At 41.8% G+C, this 25,546-nt stretch overlaps 1 protein-coding gene across 2 annotated transcripts in view; it reads right to left on the minus strand.

Annotated features, from left to right (window-relative positions):
• Window positions 1-18,374: 18,374 nt before the first annotated feature.
• Window positions 18,375-25,546, minus strand: part of LOC147880912 (protein ORANGE, chloroplastic-like) — a 95,763-nt gene continuing 88,591 nt past the window's right edge. For both annotated transcript variants that reach the window (XM_087370076.1, XM_087370074.1), the window contains 2 exons: window positions 19,006-19,142; window positions 18,375-18,822 (listed from right to left, as the gene is read on the minus strand). In XM_087370076.1, coding sequence (XP_087226202.1) covers window positions 18,745-18,822; window positions 19,006-19,142 — 215 coding nt within the window. In that variant the 3' untranslated portion in view covers window positions 18,375-18,744. The remainder of the gene's footprint in view (window positions 18,823-19,005; window positions 19,143-25,546) is intronic.

The raw sequence follows: 25,546 nt of genomic DNA on the forward strand, positions 1-25,546 counted from the left end.
GAAGGAAGTCTCTATGGCTTTGAGGATCCGCCATCAATAGGAAGGGAGACCTCTCAGAAACCATGCAATAGTGCCAGGTTAGTGACCTTCCTCTCCACAGAGGTTAAAATGCCAATCGCATCCTTGTTATGAGGAAGCTCGACCCTTTGGCGAGACCTCTCAAACTGGATGAATGAGCAATTCCTTCGCCAAGGTCCAACCAACCCCAAAGTCGACCAACCGGGAGGAGGAGAGTCGGAACCTACCCAAAGTCCCCATCAATAAGTTAGGCCAATACTTCAAAGGGGATGACACGAATGCAGCTATTCCCATAACCTACCAAAACCAAAAGGTTGATGCCATCTTGGATGGGGGAGCGGGTGTGAGTGTTTGCACCAAGGAATGTTGTGAGAGGTGGGGAAAACCTTCCCTCGAGCAAACCCACTTGGTAGTGAAGCTAGCCAATGGCAAAACTATTGAACCCCTGGGAGTCCTCAAGGGTATTAGCATTAAGCTATTTGGCTCCACGTACCCGTTAGATTTGTAGTCATTAACTTTACCCAGTAGCTTAGATATGAAGCCATCCTAGGCAAGCCCTTCCTGCAAATGTTTGGACTCATACATGATTGGCACACTGACGTCTATTTACGGCATGAGGAACAAATCGTGCAAGTGGACTTGCATGTATACAAGGCCCACCCACAATCAAGACAACTATTTGCTGTGGAATCTGACATAACCGATTGGACCACATCCTTGAAACTATTCCAAACTTGTCAGAGAGAAGGTGATGAGGAGGTATATGAATTTTGGTATGCCCCTCTCCTTGAGCCAGACTTCTCTCAGAACTGGATGCACATTCTAGCAAACATCGACGTCCCAAAAAGAATAGGATTCCAAATAACAACCCCTGAGTATGAAGAGTTGAGTACGCTAGTGCCCCTTAGAATCTTTAACATGCTCAAACCTCGTGAGGTGAGTAGAGGGATAGTAAGAGTCAAATTAGACCTCCACTAGCTAACATATGTGGGTGCCACTACTGCTCACCATGAGTTCTCCTCCAATTGGGGATCTTGGTTGAGTAAAGTTACCTCTCAAGTCTCAGCTCCATAAGTGGCATGAAGGAGCCCCCCTCAGGTCCGAAGCTCCCAAGTTCCAAAAGCCCAAAGGCTCCCACCAGGGCCAATAGCGACACCACCCCAAGGGGAGTGGAGGAGGAGAATGAAGGAAAGGAGGACCTATGATAGAGACCTTCCCATTACAAGGCCTACATGATTGAGGATCACAAAATCTTATACCAGCACGCCAAGAGAACTTAGGGAGAAGGGTGCTTCCAAGGATACAATGGCCCACCCCCAACAAGGAGCATGCTTTCATTGCCCTCCTTCAAGAGTACAAGGATTGCATGGCCTAGAAGTACATAGACATGAAGGGTGTGCCCACTGAAGTCGTGCAGCACACCATACCCATGCTAGATGATGTCTGTCCAGTGTGCTAGCATCCCTATCCTATGAATCCCAAATATGTGCTCATAGTGAGGGAGGAGATCCAAAAACTCATAGATGTGGAATTCATATATGAGATAGATCATACACACTGGGTGTCACCCATTGTGATAGTCCTAAAGAAGAATGGGAAGATTCGAGTTGCATGGATCTGAAAAAAGCCAATGCTGCTACAAGGCACGACCATTACCCCTTGCCTTTCATGAAACCTGTATTAGAAAGAGTAGCTGGGAAGGAAGCTGACATCAACCTAGATGGATTCTCAGGATACAATCCGATATCCATTGCCTTTGCAACTAAGTGGGGTGGCCTTGGACTTACCAATGTGCGCCCACCACATTTTAGTGGTTGATGATCACCGTCTTCAAGGAGTACCTAAGGGACTTCATAGAAGTCTTCTTGGATGACGTGTGCGTGAACTCGACATGGGTTGATCACCTTAGACATCTGAAACTAGTCCTTGAGAGGTGCAAGTTGTACCGGATATCCCTGAATCCCCTCAAGTGTCAATTATGGGGATCAAACATGGCATGATTCTCGGTCACATAGTGTCCAAGAATGGCATCTCTACAGATCACAACAAGATCAAGCTCATTCTAGAGTTACCTCCTCCCACAAATGCCAAGGGATTACAACATTTTATGAGCCATATGGGATACTATCGAAGATTCATCCTGTTTTACGCAGACATAGCTTGGCCATTGTATAAGCTATTAGTAGTCTTTGAGTGGACAGAGGAATGTCATAAATCCTTTGAAACCTCAAGCTAGCTCTAGCCACAACATTGATATTGTGGGCCCCAAACTGGAATCTAATATTCCACGTCCACATAGATGCCTCAAACTTTTCCATCGAATGTGTGTTAGCCCAACCATGGGAGTACAACTTGGACTATTCAGTGTACTTGCTAGCCAGCCAAATGATGCCCAGGTTAATTACACGACAACAGAGAGGAAAGGCCTTGGCCAGGGTCTACATAGTTAAGAAGTTTAGGCATTATTTGTTAGCCAATAAGATGTCTTTTTTGTTGATCATCAAGCATTATTGTGTTTGGTTAATGAGCCCTACATGACGGGACACATCACAAGGTGGATGCTAGTCCTTTTGGAGTTTGACTTCACAGTCGCAATGTGTAAAGGAAAGACCCATGTCCTAGCTGACCACCTCTCAAGGATTCCCAATGGGGAAGCTCCAACGAGAGTCAAGGATGACCTCCCATATGCTCCCCTTTTTCTCATTGACATAATTTCAGATTGGGCAGTCGAAATCGGCCACTACCTAGCAAACAGGTTGCCTCCCGACAAAGCCTGCAAATTCATTAAGGATGCAGTGCCATATCAGATAATTGTAGGCCAACTATACCGCATGGGCAAGGATGGCATCATGCAAAGGTGTGTGTGCACATGAATATATTGATGTGCTCAAAGAAGCCCATTCCGAGATAGTAGGCGGTCACTTTGCCACACTGACATTATAGCACGTAAAGTGTTGCAGATAGGCCTCTGGTGGCCCACTCTCTTTGGAGATGCAGCCAAGTTTATCAAGCGATGTGATCCCTACCAAAGAGTACAAATCCCACATAAAACAGGCATGATGTCCCTAACGGTAATATTAACCGATCAACCCTTTGAGAAATGGGGCATAGATTTTATTGGCTCAATAAGCCCAACAGCATCTAAAGGAACAAGGGCCAAATATATTATCCTTGCCACATATTATTTCACCAAATGGGTGGAGGGGTGAGCCACGAGAAAAGCCGATGCATAGTCCATAGCTAAGTCTTTATACGAACAAGTCATCTTACAATTTGGGTGCCCCTTAAAATTAGTCAATGATTGAGGAACTCATTTCCTTAATAAAACTATAGAGATCCTAACTAGCAAATTCTGATCATACATAAGAAGTGCTCGTGCACCTTCATGACATCGGGAAAATTTCTGATGAGAGTTTGAATATGCACAAAATTCAAATAGTCACCCAAAGAGCATCACATCAAGGCCCCAAAATGGCCCTGAAAATAGTTTCGCGATTGGCTACACCCAAGCTAATGTTAACCCATTTGGTAAATTGCAAATAATCTACCAGCTTTCTTTCTAAACCATCCTCTCAATGCAGCTTTCAACTCTTTTCTCCTTTTTATGAAGTCCCATGACATGGTGCAATTTTGTAAAGCCTCATTTAATTTTCACTACATGAGGAGGTCCTCATATAGCTATAAGAAACCTCAAGAATAATCCTCAAGCTCTGTTACTTCCATAGCCTTCCTCGGGGGTGATCTCTTATGGTGAATCATGCTGAGGTCAATAGAAATGTAGCGGGTGAAGGAATTTGGTCCAACAAAGAGAGAAAGGTTTGCTGAATGCATTGGGATGACTCATGGATGTGCATGTGGTACCCCGTACCCCTTGAAGGCCATAGTACTAGCAAATTGATTGATTAGTAGCCTTCATTAGAGAGCTCACTCTATCTAGACAGCCTATACTCACAAGTATGACATACTAAAGTTTCAAGGGGAGGGAAATCCATTTCATATACCAATCCCAATATGATAGCTTTTGTATGATGATAAGGAATGATATTTGGTAGGTATGTATCGATGTCCATAGAGAGATTAGCACATTACCGCATGGGAGATCCACTGCTATTTGCAATAGAAAGGCTTCTAGATTATTTATTCATGTATTATTTGATAATCCATTGTTGGAACTCTTATCCTTGAAAGAAGTGCTTGTTGAATTTTTCTACTTTCATGGACTTTATGATATACATGACTCTTGGAATCAATCGGCTTTAAGTGGACCTTCACTAAGAGTTTAGCTATTTTTTTATGTAGACCTAAATGGACCTTTAGAGATGGAATGGGGAATGAGTGCCTTTTTCATAAGAAGGAGTTTTCAAGCTTTGTAAATGAAAAATGGAGACATGTCGTAACCTTAGACATTCATGTGTTTTCTTGTAAGCCTTTACGCTTGGAACTACAGAAGGGATTGGATCAAACATTATGATATCAATGGAACATTCGATTCTCTAGTGGATGTTGGGTTCAAAATTGCAAACTTGTTTCCATGGATTACACAAAATTTTGTGAAGAAAGACTGCTACAAGTGGCTTGGAAGAAGATCAAGAACCTTGAAAAGTTCCCATCACTTTTGGAAATAGTAGAAGTATAGCAAGAGATTGACCACCTTACTTCTTAGTTCTTAATTACTTCTACATATAAATCAACTAGTACACCCGCATTTGTTTGCAGAAAATTGATACAAGATGTTACAAAAGATAGACTAGGTAGCACAGACTTCAATTGGTCACCAATCCAAAAAACTTTCACCCAAATGTCTTAGGTATGTTTTTTGGATTGTCAACTCATTTTTTAATGTAAAATTGAACCTACCTAAGAAAATACATTCAGTGTTTACTCCAAACATTGTGAAATGTTATGAGAACATCCCTTTGGAGGGAGAACTTGGTGTGAAAAACATAATGTGAGAAGTGATTTCTTGGGCCTTTGAGAATTAGGATTGTGACTACTTATGTGTTGATTTGAACAAAAGACTGATTAACTAGGGGAATACAAAGAACAACCATGGATTATCCCTTACAAAGGAGAAGTGCATTGAAATTAAATGTTGGCTTTAGGAAACATGCACATCTTGGGGCAGCAAGTCTTTAAATAGGTTTTTGGGATCCCAATGGAGTTTTCATTCTCCCTCTGTGGTGTAATCTATACCTTTTTGGGTTTGAATTCAAAGCGGTGCTGAGAATTTGGAAACTAGACCAATAGGAGCTACTACAAAATCTCAAGAGTGTATTCAGATATATGGATGGTATCCTTATGATAAATGTTGACAGCCATTAGCCTTTCTCAACACTCAACATGTTGATGAACAAGATCCATGGTGGTTTACCCCCTCCAATTTCTAAAAATTATGGACATTACAGTGTTTAGAACAAGGACAAAAGTAAACTTTTTGAATATTTTAATTATATCACACAAATACAGAATGAAGTGGTAGTCACCAATAGATTTGATAAGATGGATTCCTTTACATGTTCAGTTTGCAAATACCTACGGAAGTAATAGAGCAAAGTCTTTCTCAAAAAAGGTGAATTTGTCACAAGTAATGGCCATTTTTTACACAGAGAGGGAAGACTTAAAATGCCTTTTTGCAGATCAAGAATCTCATCAAACATTTTGAACATGATGGATTTAATAAGTGGAGAAGTTGGCTATTGGTGAAGAATTCTTGGGTCAACAATTCCCTAGATGTACCCTTGACTTGAAGAGGATTCGAAAGTGGATTGGTAAGTACTTCCATTTCTTTATGATTAAGGACTATGTTTCCACATTGGTTTGATTGGTATTTAATTTGAAGCAGTAGTTCAACCCACTCCTAGGTGAGGGGTGGACTAGAACCCTCACTAGGAGTGTGTCTTGGACCTGCAAGATTGCGGTCAGAGGGAACGAACACACACACACACACACATCCCCTTACATAGGGGCCCCTTACTTTGTTTTGGAAAAAATTATGGATATCACTAATAAAGGCACACCTTTCTGATATAGAGGTTAAAGGTCTTGTAGAAAGTTAAGGTGAACTCAGTTATAATAAGGATGATGCTACATACCTGGGATCATTGGATCAATTATTTACTTGGGAGATGATTTGATTTAATATGGAGGGACTAACTGCTAAGGCTCATGGGCCATGTGGAAGGTATAAGAGCCTTATGTTGAAGGACAAATTGATGTAATGGATCATACCAAGGTCTATGGTTGTGAGTGGTGATTGAGTGTGTGAACACGTGTGTGTGTGTGTGTGTAGGTGTGAGTTAGGTGTGACTGATGATGTGTCAATTAGTAGGTGTGAATGAGTGAATCTAGGAGTGTGGTGTGTGATTGAGAGATTCATGGAGATGATTGAAAATATAAATGCTCACTATTGAGCTCACATATGATGTAATCTATGGATGTACCCAGTGTCTATATAGTGACACTCTCTCAATGAATAAACAAGCTTCATTGTTCACCTTATTGCTTCTATCTTGTCACCATGCTACTCCAACATGTAGTATCAGAGCTAGAGTCTCCTGCATAGCTACCTAGGGGTGTGGTGCCATGTGGCAATCTTCTTCTTCATCTTCCACAAGCTTACCATGCTCACCCACTTCAAGCCTAAGTTTGCAATAGTTTGATCTTCCATTTCACTCAGTAGTTTGCCTAGATATTTCAGCCCCATGATCTTCAGCCTAGGGCGATTCTATTGATTGGTGGGATGTGGAAAAGAAGCTACCATTTTGCCATGGCAAGCTCTCCCATCTAAAATGAAGCTCGGGCTTTGTTCTAGCCTCTGCCTCAACCTTTTGCAAAATGCTTTCACAAGGAGTTGGGTGACCTTACTACTAAGCACTCCATGAAGTTTGGTGGCCATTGGTGTTGACATTGAGCTGTAGTGATTGAAAAAGTAGTCCAGATCCAAGCTCCAATGATGGGCGACGTGTGTAAGGGCTACGCTGTTGCTTCCTGGTGTTGATAGTCCTTGGTTTAGGCTTCCAAATGATGCTTTCAAATTTTGTTTTGCTACTGTATATATGGTGAAAGCTGAGTTGCAAGTTTCTTCTCATGCTCTTGGTTGTCTTTTGGAAGAGATAGTCAAAGTTTGACTTTCAGCTGACCAAACTCAATCAAACTATCAGTTACCACTCAGTTTCAGATTGCTAAACTTTCACTTGAGGTGTTTTTTTTGTGGAGATGCCAATCTCATGTGGATCCTCCAATGAAGACTATTTGGAGACAACAAAGACAAAGAGGAGAGCCAAATATCAAGTGAAGAAGACCCCAATGAAGAGACTTTGGGATTACCAACTGAAGAAGCCAAAGCCTATTGGTTATCACTATGCCAAGAGTCTTGGATTTTCTGAATTTCTTTCTATGAACATGCATTTATATGGGGATGATCTGATGACTATGCTTATGCTTTCAGAGGATATGTCTTGGTTGAATCTATTTGCTAGCCCTTGTTTGACTATCACTATGAAGTTCTTGAATTGCAAATATGACCTTTTGAAATGGTATGTTCCTCATGGTATTTACTACCTTTGTACAAGAGTAGACACTGCCCTTGTTGCAGTGACAAGTGGTAAGACCCTCTTCTCCATGATGAAGATTGAACATCCCAAGAAGATACACAAAGAAGGAAAGCTTTGCTTCATCGACACCAAGTACAATGCAATGGACAAGCAAGTTTATGAGTCTGATACAATGGTGGCTTGGAAATGATGCTAGAAAAAGATTGCCATCAAGGGAGGTAATTTACCCAAATCTTCAACTTAGAATTTTTGTGTGTGGTCAATAAGGTTCTCTGCCTTGGGATGTCCCCTTAAATGATTGTTAGTTTTATGTGTGAGTTTCTTGTCAGACCTATGGGGACTTCCCATGCATAGTCATTGTCTAGTCTTCCAATTGTAAACCAAGAAACCAAAGTCAGAGTGAGATCATGTTGGGGTGAGGATGCCCAAATGAGTGTACTGCTGATGCAACTAGAGTGAGTGCCACGTTGGGATCATGAGTGTTGTCACTAGAGGTGGGCAAGCCATGAAGTTTCCCATTGACTATTGCTAGGGTTGAGGTCATCAATTTGTGGGGGGGTATGGACAAATTCATGTAATGGGTCATACCAAGGTCTATGGTTTTGTGAGTGATCATGTGATTGAGTGTGTGAACATGTGTGTGTGCATGTGTGTGTGTGTGTGTGTGTGTGTGTGTGTGTGTGTGTGTGTGTGTGTGTGTGTGTGTGTGTAGGTCCACCTGAGTTAGGTGTGACTAATGATGTATCAGTTAGTAGGTGTGAATGAGTGAACCTAGGAGTGTGGTGTGTGATTGGAGATTCATGGAGATGATTGTGGATCTAGATGCTCACTATTGAGCTCACATATGATGTAATCTATGGATGTACCCAGTGTCTATATAATGACACTCTCTCAATGAAAGACAAGTTTCATTGTTCATCTTATTGCTTCTATCTTATCACCATGCTACTCCAACATATGTAAGAAATAAGGGACAAGTCATCCCTAGGTCCAAGACCTTTTAGAAAAAATTTTATGGGGTAATTATTGGTTTATTAATGTGCTTGCTATGATAGACCTCCCGGGGCACGTACCCTCCCTCTCACTATGTGTATTTTGTCGGAGCCGTACGTCTTCCCATCTCTCAATTCCTGAGGTGTAGATGAGTCATGGCCATCCAACTTGCTTCCTCTAAGTTGCTCATGGAGACAAATCGACATTCTTCACTCTCTACCTTTGGTTTACTAGCCATCTTTGTAGTGGCAACGTAGCATATATGCTTTAGAAGACACCACCTCGCTCTATTGCCACCTCATCTTACATGAGAGACCATCTCCGCATTTACATGCCCCCTACACATTACTGACAATGCGCTATGTTTGGGAGGGAAGGAGCAGCTCCTTCCTCATCAATTTTGAATACCACAGCCGGTTTAGATAGGTCTCCATCCAATTAGAAATACTGTGCATGAGTAAAGACGATCCGCCCTATGCAAGCAAACTATAATAAATTTGTTAGCACTGCCCTTGAAAGGGGCAGGCTATACCAACAGTTTAGTTGCACCTCTGAATTCTGGCTACTGGCCACATGGTAGCCATGGAATTGGTTGCATCTTTAGTCCTATGAAAGATGCATGGATACGTGACAAACATGGAACGGTTTCAGTGGAGTCCTTGAATTAAAATCTTTCCAATGACCCACTTTGATGCAAACAAAGGGGAGACATTTTCTCATGGTACGTTTTCCAAAAGCAATCAATTGTTATGTGTTTGATTCATAAATGGATATTCAAGGGTAGTGCATGCAAGCACCCATGCGTCTTGTTAGTAACGTGATCACTAGTTAGGGCAGAGCCTTCGGCTAAGTGTCTTGAATAGACACAAGGAAGTTTGACTACAACAATTCTTGAACTTAACATTTTTTAGTTGGATTTTAGATACAAGAGCATACTATTTAACCTTCCATCATGTATGGTCTTCTTGGGGGAGCACAACCCCATGGAACTACATGACGAGCAACATCATGGACATGTAGTTTTCATGCGGCCTCCATTCCATACGTAGTTCGTATGTGATAACATTCAGTATCTCTATGCCCATCGTTCCTTTTCTAGTCGTCACTACAGTGGTCAGGTATGGAACCATGTTCATAAAATACCACGTCAGGGAAAACTAGTGAGTTGAATAGATCCAGGGGAGCTATGGAAAGCTAGACTTACCATAAGAAAAGCCCTCGTCTAGCTCCACACTTGGTGTATGTTATGGTACGCAAGCAAGGGTTGGTGCCCGCCTCATGCTTACAATTTGTTTAAGTCCATACACATAGCACTCAAATGATAGTTGTTAAGCTACATCAATTTGCTGTCAAGTAATGGAGGCTGAGACGCTAGCAATAGCCTTGCTTATTATAGAATGAAAAAAGGACGGATCTGTGTAAGTCATGGATAGGATCTCCCGAGCAGCACAAGCAAGCACAAGTGCTATTGAAATGTAGTGGCTAGGGTCTCCCTTTGTTTTTATCTTTTCATATTCATGTTTTTTAATATAGTTGCTTAGCAAAACACCTAGCAAGTGGGGATCTATTAGTACTAGTAAATAAGATAAACCTGCTAACCCTTGGATATTAACTTAAGTGTGCCATGCTACATGGAAGAAGCCACATTTTGTTTTGAGAGAGGAAGAAGATCCAATTCAATACGTCAATTGATAGACTAGTTTGGGAGTGACACACTAATAAGTAAGGAATTCGAGTTATGAGACTATTGAAGAAGTCTAGGTGGAATAGCATGACTGGCATATAGGATTTGTTGCTTTTAGTCTTTGTCTTTTTGTATAAAGGAGGTGCAAAAAAAGAAGCAGAAATGCCTCATGGAAAGAAGCTGTCTAAACATTATATTATAGCTAGCATCATACCCTTGGGAGTGCCTCAATTCGATTTATTACATGTGTAGTCAGCATTTTTTGTTAAATCATCTACAATAATTATTGCTAGAGCTTGGTCAAACCAACATAATTGAGTTTATAAGATCTTTTGAAAGCAATTTTGGATTATGGAGCATTGTACACCGTTGGTTGCAAAAATTGAGGTTGAGTTACATAACTAGCATCTATAAATTACTGAAAGTAGACCCCTATTTGCTTGATTACAGGGGAAGTAAAGAGAGAAGTTTATATGAGTTATGCAAAGTATTTTTGGGCACCCTCTTCTCACGATACTTGATTGTTACTAAATTAACATTATGTTAGGAAACAATTTCTAGACATATGATCCAACAACAAGCCTTTAAGGTTGTGTCTTCCAGAATTTGCAGATGGACATGGATAACAAGTACACACCAGTATTAAAGCCTATCTTCAAGCTGGCAAACTAACTTATGTTGTTTGTGGTGGATGGTGACAAGTGAGATAGTGTACTTTTCTACAAGGTTTGCATGATGGCAGACATGAAAGAAGCAATATCGGCCTTGGTGAATACTATCAAAGGCAAATAAAATTTGAATATATGCCACAAGGATGGACTGCACTATCCGAAGCCGAACATGCAAAGGCCAGATTGCCAACTTCCAATATTCTAGCTTTTTCCAATGCTTAACCATCACCCAATCAGTTTGTTAACGACAAGTGAGACCCCATCCCAAAGGGTAACCAAGGTGACGAACAGTCTGAGTGGGTGGAATGATTTCCCTGGGCCACAAAAGACTATGCCAGTCTTTAGAATGCAATGGGAGCAGCTTGGACTTTTGAAAATTTACATGAAGACTAGCTGCCAAACCATACCTACATGAGATGATCAATATATTGCAGCATAGGATGAGTAGCAATGGCATACAATAAACCACTAAGGGAACATCCTTGACGGACCAAACGACAAAGAGTCCACTCATCAGAGAGATCTCTAGAAAGAATGCAAGCTACATTGGTGTCCCTGTAAAGCCAATAAATAATCTACTGCATTTTTGTTCCAAACCCCAAAGATCGCATTGTTTGCAAGATGAATTCCCATTGAGCTGTATCAAAGGCTTTTACAATATCCACCTATAAGAGCAAAACATCCTATTGCGCGTGTCTCTGTAGAGGCTCAACTAGTATATGAGGTGATGCACGAGGGGTTTGAAGATACTCAAAAAAGTTGGAAAGATCCAGTTCCCACCACAAGCATCATGGTGGAAATGGATAATATTTTTGATCCAGTCAAAGAATATGCCAAGCATGCCATCATTATCTTTTCTAGGACATATGCCTATTGCTACAGATGTTGGTAACAAGTTGACTAGAACCCTGGGTGGTTGCTATGTCAAAAAAGTTCACTATGCAGCATGAGGCCTTTTTGAAGTGATCATGGCAGATGAAGAGCACATGTAGATTTTATTGGAGCACTCTCCTCTTTTCTATGGGTAGCAGGGACTTCCCTCAATGTCTGGCTTCTCTTTTGCCAAAAATTGCAGCATCTCTTCTTCGTCCACCACGGCCTAATGGCAATTCAAACAAATTTTGTATTTTGTGGGACACAGATAATACAACCGCAGACTCTTATTTGGTTACAGTGAATAATGTTTTGATGGGTAGTGCCTTCTATAGATTAAAATGGGGTCTCTTTGCAGGTGCTTGCTTTGAATGCAAGAAGTTTGGGCATATGGCTTCGCAATGCCCTTCACATACTCCAAAAATGCCAGTGCAGGCTGATTTGTCACTACCTCCAAGCAAGACTTCTACTACCCCCTCTTTGATGAAGACTAAGGGGGTGAAATAGTTTTTTATTGTCCAGGACAAAGGGAAAGCACCGGTTACTTTAAATGTTGAAGTTCCTCCTTTTGTGCCTTCGGCCTCTCATCGTCAAGCAAAGGAAAAATCTTTGAATGATGCTTGGCAAACCCCAAGAAAAGTCTTCTCACCGAGGAGACCTTTGCCCTCCCGAACTTGGAATGGTGGTGCTTCCTCTCAGGGCAAAACATCAGCTGAAAATTTGGTATTGGTTTGACTTGGGCTGAGGTGACTGCTAATCATACCCTCTTTCCAGAAGAGGAATTTGGTGCATTATTGTCTTCTCCTCAGGCTGAGTTTTCTTCTCAAGGCCGAGGCCCAGATACTGAGGTGGAAATGTAGACATAGAAAGCATTTTTATTGTTGTACATACCTATCCTATACCTGTAAATATGCTTGATCATCTCAAATGTCTCACTTTGAATGTACAGGGTTTGTGTGATGCTCGAAAATGGCAACTGGTCTGTGTATATACACCAATTGCAGCCTAATATAGTGGTTCTACAAGAGCATAATCAGCATATGTATGCTGGAAAATGGTTATGACATTTTTTATGCTAGAGAACACTCTTTCTATGGAGTAGCTTTTTTGGTTAAGCATGATCTTCAACCTATTGTGGCCTTCAATGATGCCTTGTTCAAGGTGACATCTTTGAATTTGCATCAGTATATGCTTCTCAATCTTCTAGGAATCGAGCTTTAATCTGGGATACCATGCATAAATATCCCTGGCGGCATTATACTTTTATCTGTGGTGATTTCAATAATGCCCCACAACCGGGAGATAATACCTCAAGCCACATTGACATGGTGGCTTCTAAAAAGTAGGCATGGTCTGATTTTTTGCTTCAATTGTCTCTAGTTGATCTCGGGAAGGAATTGCAGCCCATGCTTCTGGGCTACACCTTTCAGCATAATTCTCAACCTTCATATCAAGCACACTTGGACAAATGGTATCAGGTTGATCCGTAGCATTTTGATGGCTTCACTTGTTAGCTTTGGATAGACCATGCTTTCACATACCCTGATCATGCTCCTCTTTGGCTAAGGCTTTCTTTGCATGACTTTCCAGATGATAGATTGGCTTGCAGATGCCTTTTGCTGATAAATAATGGTTACCTTGACCATGCTGATTTTAAAGCCATGGTTTCTGATGCCATTCAACCTCTTCTTCACTAGATGCACATTGATCTGGATTATGCTTGGCAGGCTTTCATTGCAAGAATGCAAGCTGTTATTCGAGATTATGTGGTAAATCTTACATGCATGCCACACGGGAGACAGTAAAGCATACTAAATACACTTGCCAAAGTTTGATCGATCTTAGTCATCTTCGGTCTTTGTCTTCAAAAGAAAGCATGCTATTATGTCAGGCTCAATTCTGTCTCCAATCCAATGATCAAAGAAAGCTTGCTAAATGGGAGACCCGATCTCAGCAAAGGTCTTTTTTGGATAAAGGTTGCTCTTCCAAGCAATTCTTTAAAAGTTTGCATTATAAAAGATAAGCTGCCAATATTTGTCGGATCCAGATGCCTCATGGTTCTTGGTCATCATTCTACTTAGAGCTTGTTGCTTTTTGTGTGCAGCACTTTTCATCTCATTTTGGGCATATGAACATACTTTCTCCTCAGGTTATGTCTGCCCGTCAACTTCTTTTGCAGCATGTACATCCCATCCTCTTTGATACTCAAGCTTTGGAATTGGAAATTCCTTTCACTGAAAGAGAATTGTCAGATGCTGTTAAATCCTGTGGTAGATGGAAATCTCTAGGATGGGATGGTCTCACTATGGAATTTTTTCTTGCCTTCTGGGATACTCTCAAGCACACTTTGCTACAAATGGTTAATTCAGCCTGGGAAAATCAGCAAATGCCTATGTCATGGAAAAAAGGACTTGTCAAGCTCCTTCCCAAAAAACAACTATGTGATTCGCTCACTGATTGGTGACCAATCACGCTCATGCCAGTCATTTACAAGATCATAGCCAAAATGGTTGTTGATCGTATTAAATGTTATTTGCATGATGGGCTGCATCCTTCGCAATATGGCTTCATTCCATAATGCATCTTATGATTGTTAGTGAGTGGCACGTTTGAGTCTTTCAAGGACAATGTCGAGCAAAGTGTTCTCTCTCTTACATATGAGACATGAATCTAGGAGCATTCCAAAATGAATTGCTAGGGGTGTACCAAATTGTTAGAGACAGTTTAATATCCACAAATTTTGGAATTTCTTACATCTTGTCCTACAAGATCTAGGCTTTCCTAGCTCGACAATGACTAGGGTCGACGAAATCTTGATCTCAACTATCTGATCACAATCCTTCAATAATAAGAATGTGTCCCTTAAATAGTAACCGACTACATTCCAAGAATATCATGACTTCGGTCAAAATCAACCAACTAGAAGACTTAGCAGGCAACTTGAATGCATGCATCTACCATTGCTACCTATTGTTACTCTACAAGGAGCCTTTTTGCTTCAAGTTGGTTCTCCCTCTGCAAACGTTGCAAACATGTCTCTGTTGTCGTTCTAATATTGTGCCATTTCTTTTCTCACCCCTCAATCTATGCCTTATGCCTTGACCAAGCTTTTCAGTTGTCTTATCTCACATCTTTTGTTTGGTTCTCTTGCAAGCCATGACAAGCTACATATTGCCATGACAATCAATGAACCAACAAAACAGAGACCAACTAGCTTGTGGCAATGAACTTGCAATCCAGATCAACGGTTTACCACGCCTAATGAGAACCCTTCAATCAAGTCTAACCACTTTAAATGTCACATGAGACTCACGATTTGTGCCTTTTGTTAACCCTTAGATCTAAGTAAGATCTAAAGGCGCACGAAGCGTGCCTTTTCTAAGCTATTAGATCTTCCTTAGATCTAATGCCTCACATATACGCATTGTGCACATGGTAAAAAATCACCCCTTGAACTATTGACACAAACTAACATGCACCACCCATGCATCAGCAACAATCGACACATGTCTAGGGTTGCCTCTCCAACCATCGACAGTCATGAATTGGCACCAGTCACCAATCCCGACTGAGAAAACAAGGGCGAGTGGATCCCGACCTCAACTAGTCACTGCTGGCCCCGATTTACCCTTGAGATTGATTCCCTACTCATCATAAAGAGGAAATAAGTTGGAGTCTCTAGCCCACCGTGGATTGGTTCCGGTTTAAAAAATCAATCCTTACAGGTCAATCGTGAAAAAGAAGCTCATGGACACTGAGAAAAGGACTCCAAGGGATAGCCTACACTAGTTGTACCAACTAAGAAAATGAAGTATTGACCCACGAAATCGTTCCAAAGGAATTATGCACACTTTGAGAGGAATTCCTATGCACACCAAATCATTCCTGAAGAATTCCCATGCACACGCGAGAAGGAAAAAACCTTTGTCCAAGAAATGGGCTGCAATCGTAACTCAAGATTGATTGCTTGAGCCCATCCATGGATTGAACCTAACCTATGAAAAACATGTAGACACCTCCCTTAGCTAGTTTCTCTAGCTTCAGCTTAATTGATGTCAATAGAACCTCACATGCAACCGAGTGACACCATCCATTTTTCCACCAGCCTATCGTTTAGCCTCTATAGCCCATCGAGAGACATCAGTATGGAGCAACTTTTAAACATCGTCATCGGCCAGTGAAGAGAACCCCTCAAGAAGCTTCTTGGCCATTGTGTGAATAGAGGAGGCAGATCGACCTTCTTGAAGTATTAGTTGTTTGAGGTGATATTACGCGCATCCCCACCCTCCTAGGCCATCCCATTACTCATTGATAAAGCCTCGAGGACTGGTCGCCTCGCCTTGGTGTCGCTTGAAACCTACTCTAATCTCCAAAGCTTCCCCATAACATGCAATAGCCTCAATCATGCAAAGATCTTGCCCAAAAATGCAATTTTCTTGTACTTTATTGACCTATGTTTTCTTTTCAACGTAATCATGTCACTTGCCTTATCAAATACGATTTTTTTTCTTTTGCAAGTAGGTTTAGAGAATCATCAAATCCAAATATTATGAACTACACGAATACGTCAACTAAACCTTCAAGTTCAAGGATTCAACTATGAAGCAAGTTGTTGTTTGGCATATATCAGATTCTATGTTGCACTAATTGTGCGTTGAAAATAGAAGTCATATTGAGGCTTAGGTACGTAGCTAGGTTGTAAATTTGATTGGTGCTGGTTAGGTGACCTATAATATAACCCATAAAGGTTTTTACAAATCAAGATCAATGAAAAAGAAAAGGTAACATCTACAAGGAATCCACATGATGCAAAGAAACAAGGTATGTCATTCTCACCTCATGGTCATTGAAAAGTAAACATGGGACTTTTGGATACTTTTTCAAATTTTCTTTATATCTTTTTAAAATCTAGGAAAGTACCACTTTTCTAGTAGAGTTCAAGCTTTCTACACTTTGACAAAGGTCAATTATTTAATGTAAATATTATTCAATTTGGATTGAATTAAGAAATATTCACTTTGACACTAAGATTCTAGGAATCACCTATTTTAGCTATTTGATTTATAGGCTATGTTTATTATTTAAGAGCTTTTGGTGTTGGAATTGCATAGAAGTCAAAGTGTACTAAAGTATTCTGGAAATAATGACGACTATCAGACAAAACCACTTGAGAGAATCGAATTTATGAATATTTTATAGACTGAGTTGATATGATTCCAAGTATTGCAATTGATGATACCACCACCAGTAAAACTTATTCAAAGGATTTGAGTGGAGGAACCGGTTTGAATGATAATGGCCACATCAGAATCAACTCCTATGCCCGAGGTATGAAAAGAACTTACGGTAAGGTCTAAGACAAGGATCTTATATATTCTTGGAATTTTTCTTACGCAAGAGTTTTGCTCTGGTTGAAACCATAGAGATTTATCTGCATTGACATAAATTTAACCTTCAAAATAGACATGAGTATCCTTATCTTAGGTGGACTAAAGGATGAGCCCCTCAATCCAATATTAGGTTCTTTCATTTGTTGTACTTTGTCCCACGGGCCTGTGAGGGCTCCCGCCGACGTCTCTCTCTCTCTCTCTCTCTCTCTCTCTCTCACGCGCGCGAGCACACACAGAAAGGATGTTTGAAGCGGCTTGAATGGAAACTTTGGACCTAAGACACACAGATATGGAGACAAAATAGTTAAATCAATAGAAGGCCTTGAAGGATTTATGCTAGGAAAACATGTGGGCGGTAAAACATCAGTTCCACAACACATACACGCAACAATTATTGATCGCAATCAGGCCAATATGTTATCATCATTGTACTATTGTAAATGTCTTTTGTCTTGCATGAGGCATCGTCAGGGAAACCAACATCATTAAAACTTTCCTACAAAGTCAAAATGCTTGATGAAAATTTGAAGTTAGAAGGCTTGAAGGCTGCTCCAGTATCCTAGATAGTAGCAAGCTTACTCAAAGCAATCAGGCAGAATATTCTTAACGATACTTAATGGCCTTTCATTAATCCAAGACTTTTTGTCTCTGACAAGATTCATCTTCATTAAGGTCAGCGGTCTCGTGCTGGCAGCTTATTACTTTAGTGGTGACGTCACACCAATATCCTCGGAGGACGTTGATAGATTTAGTACCACTGGACAGACGTACAAATTCATGCTAAGGCATTGTATCAAGTACTGAACGGCAATTGGTATATCTATGAATCCAACATGCCCAAATTCAAGCAACTTTGGACCTCACAGTAGTTACCCACAGTTAAAACTCCATGCACAAGCTGGGACCAACTACCATGACATACCTGGCAATATCATCAACACCCAACAATGGTGTGCATGGATCATTGTGAGTAATACATGCACAGATATCCACATGCCCACAAACACATGAACATCCATTTATGCAAAGCTCTTCAAGGCACACTCAGCTATGATTAAGATTGGAACTGGAGAAGGGGCCCAGTAAAAAGTAGTCTACATATTCATTGCTACAAAGCTGCGACTTCGATGAAATTTTGAGAGACGAAATGTGAAAATTTCCCATCAGAGTAAATTCATCAACGAAGTTTACTCATTAAAAAAAAATAAGGATCACTTTATGAGGGAGAAATAAATGTGTTCAAATTCCTAATATGCACTTTTAGCAAATCAAGATGTCTTTACTCCTGCACCGGTGAGCCCCTTGTCAACCTTCTCATGATAGGAGGCTCCATTATAAGTGCGTTACATTTATCTTAAAAATCAGCATAACAAGGGCTGTTACTACCCTATTTTGAGTACAAAATCAAACTAGTTCTCTGGTGAATACACAAGTATACAATAATTAATTACTTTATTAGTACAAGTAGTACTCATCTTCACATCAATATTTCACACACCTGGAAACACTTTGGTCCAATATATTTGCACAAGGGTCCTCATAGATTGATACTGAGTTGGGGTTCAATCAAATGGATCAATGCGAGGATCATGTTCACTTGCCATGGCCATTCCTGTGCAAAGGCATGTCGGGCACATAACCTGCCAAAATCAGACAGTAGGGACTCGTTAATACATGACAGCTACCTTTGATCTCTGTTGAGCTAATTCTTCAGTTCAAATTCTCAGGTTGTGACGCTGATCAACTACACCCAATGATCTCTTTCAAGCAAATGTAAAACATGTATTGATAAGTATATCGCACTGCTGAGTGATGATGGTTACCCTTGCAGCTCCAGAACAATTCGGGCATCTTTGTGTTGTGGGGGCAAGCAATGGGCTGTCAGAGCTGCCGAATGTCGATACAGGCTCAACTGCAACAAATGCTCCAGTGCCTGAACATCGGGCGCATGCCAAGTAACCTATGGTGCATAGCAGGAATTGTAGGTAAACCACTTGATACAATCAATTCATCCCAAGAAATACATTCTATACAAGTACTCGAGGTGTTGCAAAAGAAACCAAAGTGCAAAAAGTAAATATATATCCTCTCACAGATCTTTGTAACAATGGCAAGGGGACCATATATATATATTAAAACCAAATTAAGGCATTTCGTAGGCAAGTTCTTGTATCGAATGTTTTAGAGACGCTTTTGCAGGAGTAATGGAAATCAAGGCCCAGAGGTTAGGTTCTTTTCTGCACGAGCTGCTGCTCCTCCCCGACTACCTTGCTGCCCCCCTCTCAGCCTCCTCCTGCCTCCCTCCCCGTCCCTCTCTCCTCCCTCCTCTCAGCCCACTCCCCACCTCTCCTCTCCGTCCTCCCTCATCCCCTCTCCCCCTCCCCCTACCCACTGCTCAGCCCTCTCTCCCCCGCCCCCTACCCCTGCCTTCCAGCCCTCTACCCCCGGCCCCCTCCCCCACTTCTCAGACCCTCTCCCCATCCTCTACCCCCTCTCCTCAGCCACCCCTCCTCCGCTCTCTACCCCCGTCCCTCTCCTCCGCCCCCCCCCCCCCCCCCCCCCACCTCCCTCACTTCTCCTCCCCCTCCTTCGGCCTGCCTCTCCCCTCCCCTCCTCCCTACATCCTCACGTAACTACAGCCAGGAGAGAGACCTTTTTCAGAGTTTGGACAAGATCTCCATTCCTCCATGAGACTATTTCAGGGTTGAGGTGGCATTTTCAGCCTCCACCTTGGATTTTTGTTAGCTCTCTTTTAGCTGTTTTTTCTTACATGCATGTCATGATGTACTCCCGCATTTGAGCTTGCTCTTGCGGCTTTCATTCATACTTAATGAAGTGATCTTTTTTTAAAACAGAAAAAAAAGGCCCAGAGGTTACATCAGGTAGTTGTCCCCAACCATATTTATTCAAGGCTGAACCCAGTTGGTTGAACTTGTTATGGAGTCTTATGTTCTGCCATGGATATTATATTGAAATAAAGAGAAACCACTTGCCGTTATTTGCTAGGAAAAGAAAATGAATACGAGCGATCATTGTGTATGAGAAAAAAGCTGCATTCAATTTTATTATTATCCAATACAGATCCCAACATGCTATAGCTGTTCTTGCTTAGAGTTCAGATTACACCCCTCAATCAGTATTGGAGAGACACAAAGGAGTATCGGGATTCAAGAGTTGGGATGTTACAGATCCCCTCTGTCACTCGACATGTGGCACATACTACACTTTTCTTCAAATGCTCATTGTGTGGTATAAAATGCTACTTACACCAGTATAAACTACATAGAGAAGCCTCTGATGAAGACCAAGATCCACAATACTGCACTAGTTTGTAAATATGTGGCAAAGCCATGAGGATGAGAAAGGTTTTTCTTTAAAATGTGAACTTTCCATACTCTCTCTCTCTCTCTCTCTCTCTCTCTCTCTCTCTCTCTCCAATACTACATCTAGTGTCCTCACCAGCCTCCAAAAGATATGTCTTGCACTGATTGAGTCCACAAATGTAGCCCTCCTTGAGGAGAAGACACATGTGGACAAGACACTAGCTGAGGTGAAAAAACATGGAGGGAAAATGCAAGAGTGGAGAAAAGAAAAGACCAAAAAAGAAGAATGGGAAAAGAAAAAGGCTAAATGGATATCTGAAAAAAACAAGCTCCAAGACAAAGTAACTGCATTGGAGTTTGAAGTACAGTAAATGAGGGATATGAAAGTGACCCATGCATTGGAGTTTGAAGTACAGCAAATGAGGGATATGAAAGTGACCCAAGAAGGCACCTACAAAGCAATGGAAGACCTGAAAACAGAGAATGCCACTCTCAGGAAGGAGATGCAGCCATGCAAGAAAAAATGCAAAACACGCACGCTGAACTGAAGCAACAAATCAGCAAAGGGGAAGCCAGGATGCTGGAATGGAAGGATTGGTCAAAAAGGGCACAACAACCCCAAAGAAAGAATTTATATCAGAGGCACTTGAGGAGGAAAAGAGAAGGGCCAGCAAGGCATTAAATGTCCTTGTGAGCGGTTTAACAATGGGTGACACACCGATGGCAGATGCCCAAGTATTGTTCACCAAATTGGGGATCAATCTCACATGCGAGACAGCCTGGAGGGTAGGCAAACCTGAAGCACCTACAAGGCCACTAGTGCTGAAGTTCAATACAGCCATGGACAGGAATACTCTCATGAGCACAAAAGCAACTCTGAAAAGGACCAAAATCTATCTAGATGCTGATCTCACCCTCCTACAACAAGAGCAGCGAAGGGAAGGAATGGTACGAGTAATGGCAGCAAGAGAAGCAGGGAAATGGGCAGCATACAGAGATGGTAGAGTGATCATCCGAGATAGAGGAGACAAGGAAGATAAGGAAGAGAAGGAAGAGAGAGATTATAACGGTGTCGAGCCCATGGAATGAGTACACACATTGGATTGAAAATAGCAGTATGGAATTGTAATGGCACACTATGGTCCGATCCTGGAGGCTTCCTAGAAACATACAGTGATAGGGACATGATCTTTTACACTGAGACGCACGAGAGCCCAGAGAGAGGGCTGCCCACAGTGACAGGATATACATGGGAGTCAGCTCATAGGAGGGAGTTGAGGAGAGATAGCGAAGTGCGAGGCTTTGTGGGATAGCTGTCCTCTTCAAATCACACCTGAGGTGTGGTTCGGCGAGAGGAGCATGCACGACACATGCGTATACAAGTTCAGCTCCTAGATGCCCAGCCTATCTTTATGGCGGTATGCTACTTTCCTCCAGACACATCTTCCTATGCTTGAGAGGTCACCGCAGAGGGATGCAGTCCATATGAGACGATCCATGATGACATCACGGAGTTCTCTAGACAAGGAAACATCCTCCTGCTAGGAGACTTCAATGCACGGACAGGAGACATACAGGTGGGTCTGCTTGACTTCACAGATGACAGAGATTCCCACATAGTCCCGGAGCTAGATGCAGCTGAGCTAGGGATACTGAGACACTCTGCAGATGCTCCACACGTGACAGGATATGCGCAACATCTACTTGATTTGGGGGCATAGTCACATGAAAACGCGTTTCGTCCTGTCGAAACAGGACGAAACGTTTCGTGCCGAAACGTTTCGAAACAATACGAAACGCTCCCAACAAAACACATGTTTCGCCCAAATCTCAAAAGGGCATTTTTCTGTTTTTTTGTTTCTACCCTTCGTGAATCGATTGCAATCCTCCCGCCTGATTTCGTTGCTAGTCCGCAGCCCGCTTCTGCTCCCTATGCTTCCTACGCTGAGCACTCACGTGAGCTTGTGGCTCATGACGCTGCTCCGTTGACCTGCAGCCTAGCACTGCCGCTGCTCCTTTGACCTGCAGGCTGCTTGCAAGGCTCAAGCTAGCTGCTGCTAGCCACCACTAACACAAGGCCTGCAATCGACTCCCACGCTTTGACGCCATCAACGACTTGCAGGCTACAATCGAGATTTGACTCCCACCGGTGACCGTCCACGCCTAGGGCCTGCAGCCTGCTGCCATCGACAGTCCTGCCCACCATCCCCTTTGTTGCTGCTGTTTTTTGGTTCTGCTCAAGGAGCAGCACCTGGATCAAGGAGCAACAGCCCAATTTGCCCCAATTCTCTGTTTCTTCCCAAATTTCAAGGCCGCCTCCATCATGCCTCCTCGCAAGTCTCCCACTCAGCGTGATGTTTGGCAAGAATCAGTTCTCATTAGCAAATATGGTACTTCTGGCACAAAATGTGTGGTTTGCAAGTATTGTGGGGAAACAATTCGAGGAGCATCAAACCAGGTGAAGGCACATTACATTTGGGAGAGAGCACAAGGAACACATGGCTGCACTCATGTTCCAGAAGGTATTTTTTTGGCCCATGGTGGATTGCCATCAAAGTTTGAAGAGGTCCGGTCATTGCTCCTTCTACCTTTGCCTTCGGAGATAATTGATGGGAAGGTGCAAGAAGCCAAGGAAAGTGAAGCGCTGAAAAGAGGGGCCTCTACTTCAACAAGAACCTCAGTTCAAAGTAATATTGGGGCTTCTTCCCAAGTTCATATCACCCCGGAGTCTTCTAACATTGGTGAGTCTTTACCCAATGTCAATGCAGATGAAGCTCCCTCGCATGTTGTGGCTTCTCCACATTCATCAAGCTTTGTTAGTGTTGCTGTGGGTCATGAGAGGATCCCAACATCCTCCCATATTCATCTCAAGGCTGCAACAACAAGAAAGAGGGGAAGAGACCTGCCAAGGCGCGAAATCACCCTTGATGCTAGCTTTGCTCCAAAGTTGAAGCAAGAGGCTCGAATAGCTGAGCATCATTTCTTCTATCACTGCAACCTTGCTTTCAACATAGCTCGATGTCCAGCATACCAAAAGTTCCATCGTGCACTTGTGGCAGCAGCCGCACCAGGAGCTACAGGTCTACAACCAGCAAATTGTGAGTCCTTGAGAACTACCCACTTGACAAACCAAGTGAGGCAGATTCAAGAGGAGCTTGTGGGTTTGAGAGCTTGTTGGGAGCGATATGGTTGTAGCATCGTGTCAGATGGATGGAGTGACACTGTAAGTTATAAGTACAACCCTTCACTCTTGACTCTTGAGTCTTTGGTAAGATTTGTGGTGGCTGATTTTAGTATTAACAACAAGTGTATGATTTACTTATGGATCTTGATTCTTGTGACTTGCCATATGTGGCCAGAGGCGGCGCCACATGATAAATATCTTGGTCTCATCTTGTGCTGGCACTACATTACTTCGTGTAGTTGATGCCTCCACCCCTGGCTTGAGTATCACTGGGGAATGGATTTATGGACACATTAAAAATGCCATTGAGGAGGTTGGGCCACAAAATGTGGTCCAAATTATTACTGACAATGGCTCCAATTGTGCCAAGATGGGAGAATTGGTTGAGAGAGATTATAAAAGCATTGTTTGGACTCCATGTGCTTCTCACTCGATGGACTTGATGATGGAGGACATTGCCAAGTTGGATTAGGTGCAATCTACTCTTAATAAAGCAAGCCAAATCATCAAGTTCATAACAAGAAAGAGCATTGCATTAGCTCTTTTCAGAGCAGTATGCAAGTATGATCTTGTGAAGCCATCTAAGACAAGATTTGGCTATCTCTTTCTTGTTCTTCAAAGGTAAGTCAACATCCTTTTTTAGCTAGCCAATTGAGAGTTAATTTCAATTTTCAATTCTTAATACTTATGTATTCAAATTTTGATTCTTAACATGTCCTAAACTTGTAGGATGACACAAACGAAAGATGCTATTAGGCGTCTCGTTTGTAGTGAAGAGTGGGAAGCTTGGAGAGGAAGCCGCAAAGCGGAGGCATGTACAATCACTTCTACATCTTGGACAGTATGTTTTGGGAAGAAGCTGCAGCCATAAAGGCTGCACCTTTGTACTTCATTTTAAGATTATTTGACCATGAGGGAAGTACAATGAGTCATCTTTATCACTACATGCAAAAGCTTAAAGAGAGTATGCTCAATTGTAGATCTCTCTCAAGTCATAGGTATGCAAACTCTTTAGTGATTCTATCATGACTCATGAGCTGCTACATAGAATTTAGAGAATGTTTATTGATACATAGTATTGAAATTTAATATATTGCAATTTACAGGGTGGATGATCTTCGTGCCATATGGACAAAAAGATGGAACTGGTTTCATAAACCAATCCATATTGTTTCCTACATGGTGCATCCATTGTACAAGCAGGAAAGTCATTGGTCCGATATTGTTCTTATGAATGGATGGACATCCTATGTGGATACAGTTATCCCCTCTGAAGAGCAAGGAATGTGAGTACTAACTTCTAAGTATCTTGATTCTTGATTCTAGACTCTAGTATATTGTACGATCAATTAGCTTTTACTTGCAACCTCTTTTGACTCTGGCATGCATGCCTTTAAAGTCTACTTCATGAATCATTATCCTAATTCCTGTCTAACACTAAAGCAATGTCCATGACTCATCTTATAGGATTGAAAGAGAGTCTGTCCTCTATGTTCATGACCGTAGCCAATTCAGGCGAGATGTGGCTATGAGTCTAGAGCAAAGGAAATTTGTTGTATCATGGTGGGAGATAAATGGGCGACTTACTCCCACTTTGCAAAGATTAGCTCTTCGAGTTTTATCACAGGATTGTACTAGTGGATTAGCTGAGTGCATATGGAGCATATGTGCGGACATCCATACTAAGAAAAGAAATAGGTAATCCAACTTATAAGTTATGAATGGTTGGATGCATTTCTTTACTCTTGAGTCTTCTCCAATTTTACGAATCATGACTAATTAGAATCTAGATTCTAGATGCATTTTCAATCTTGTTTTAGTTCAAAGTATTTACGTTTTATGTGATGTATCATGTTA

Source organism: Dipteris shenzhenensis, chromosome 31, assembly GCF_047967505.1.
Source record: "Dipteris shenzhenensis isolate YYH24624 ecotype China chromosome 31, Dip_SZ_1.0, whole genome shotgun sequence".
In the NCBI taxonomy this organism is placed as follows: Eukaryota; Viridiplantae; Streptophyta; class Polypodiopsida; order Gleicheniales; family Dipteridaceae; genus Dipteris; species Dipteris shenzhenensis.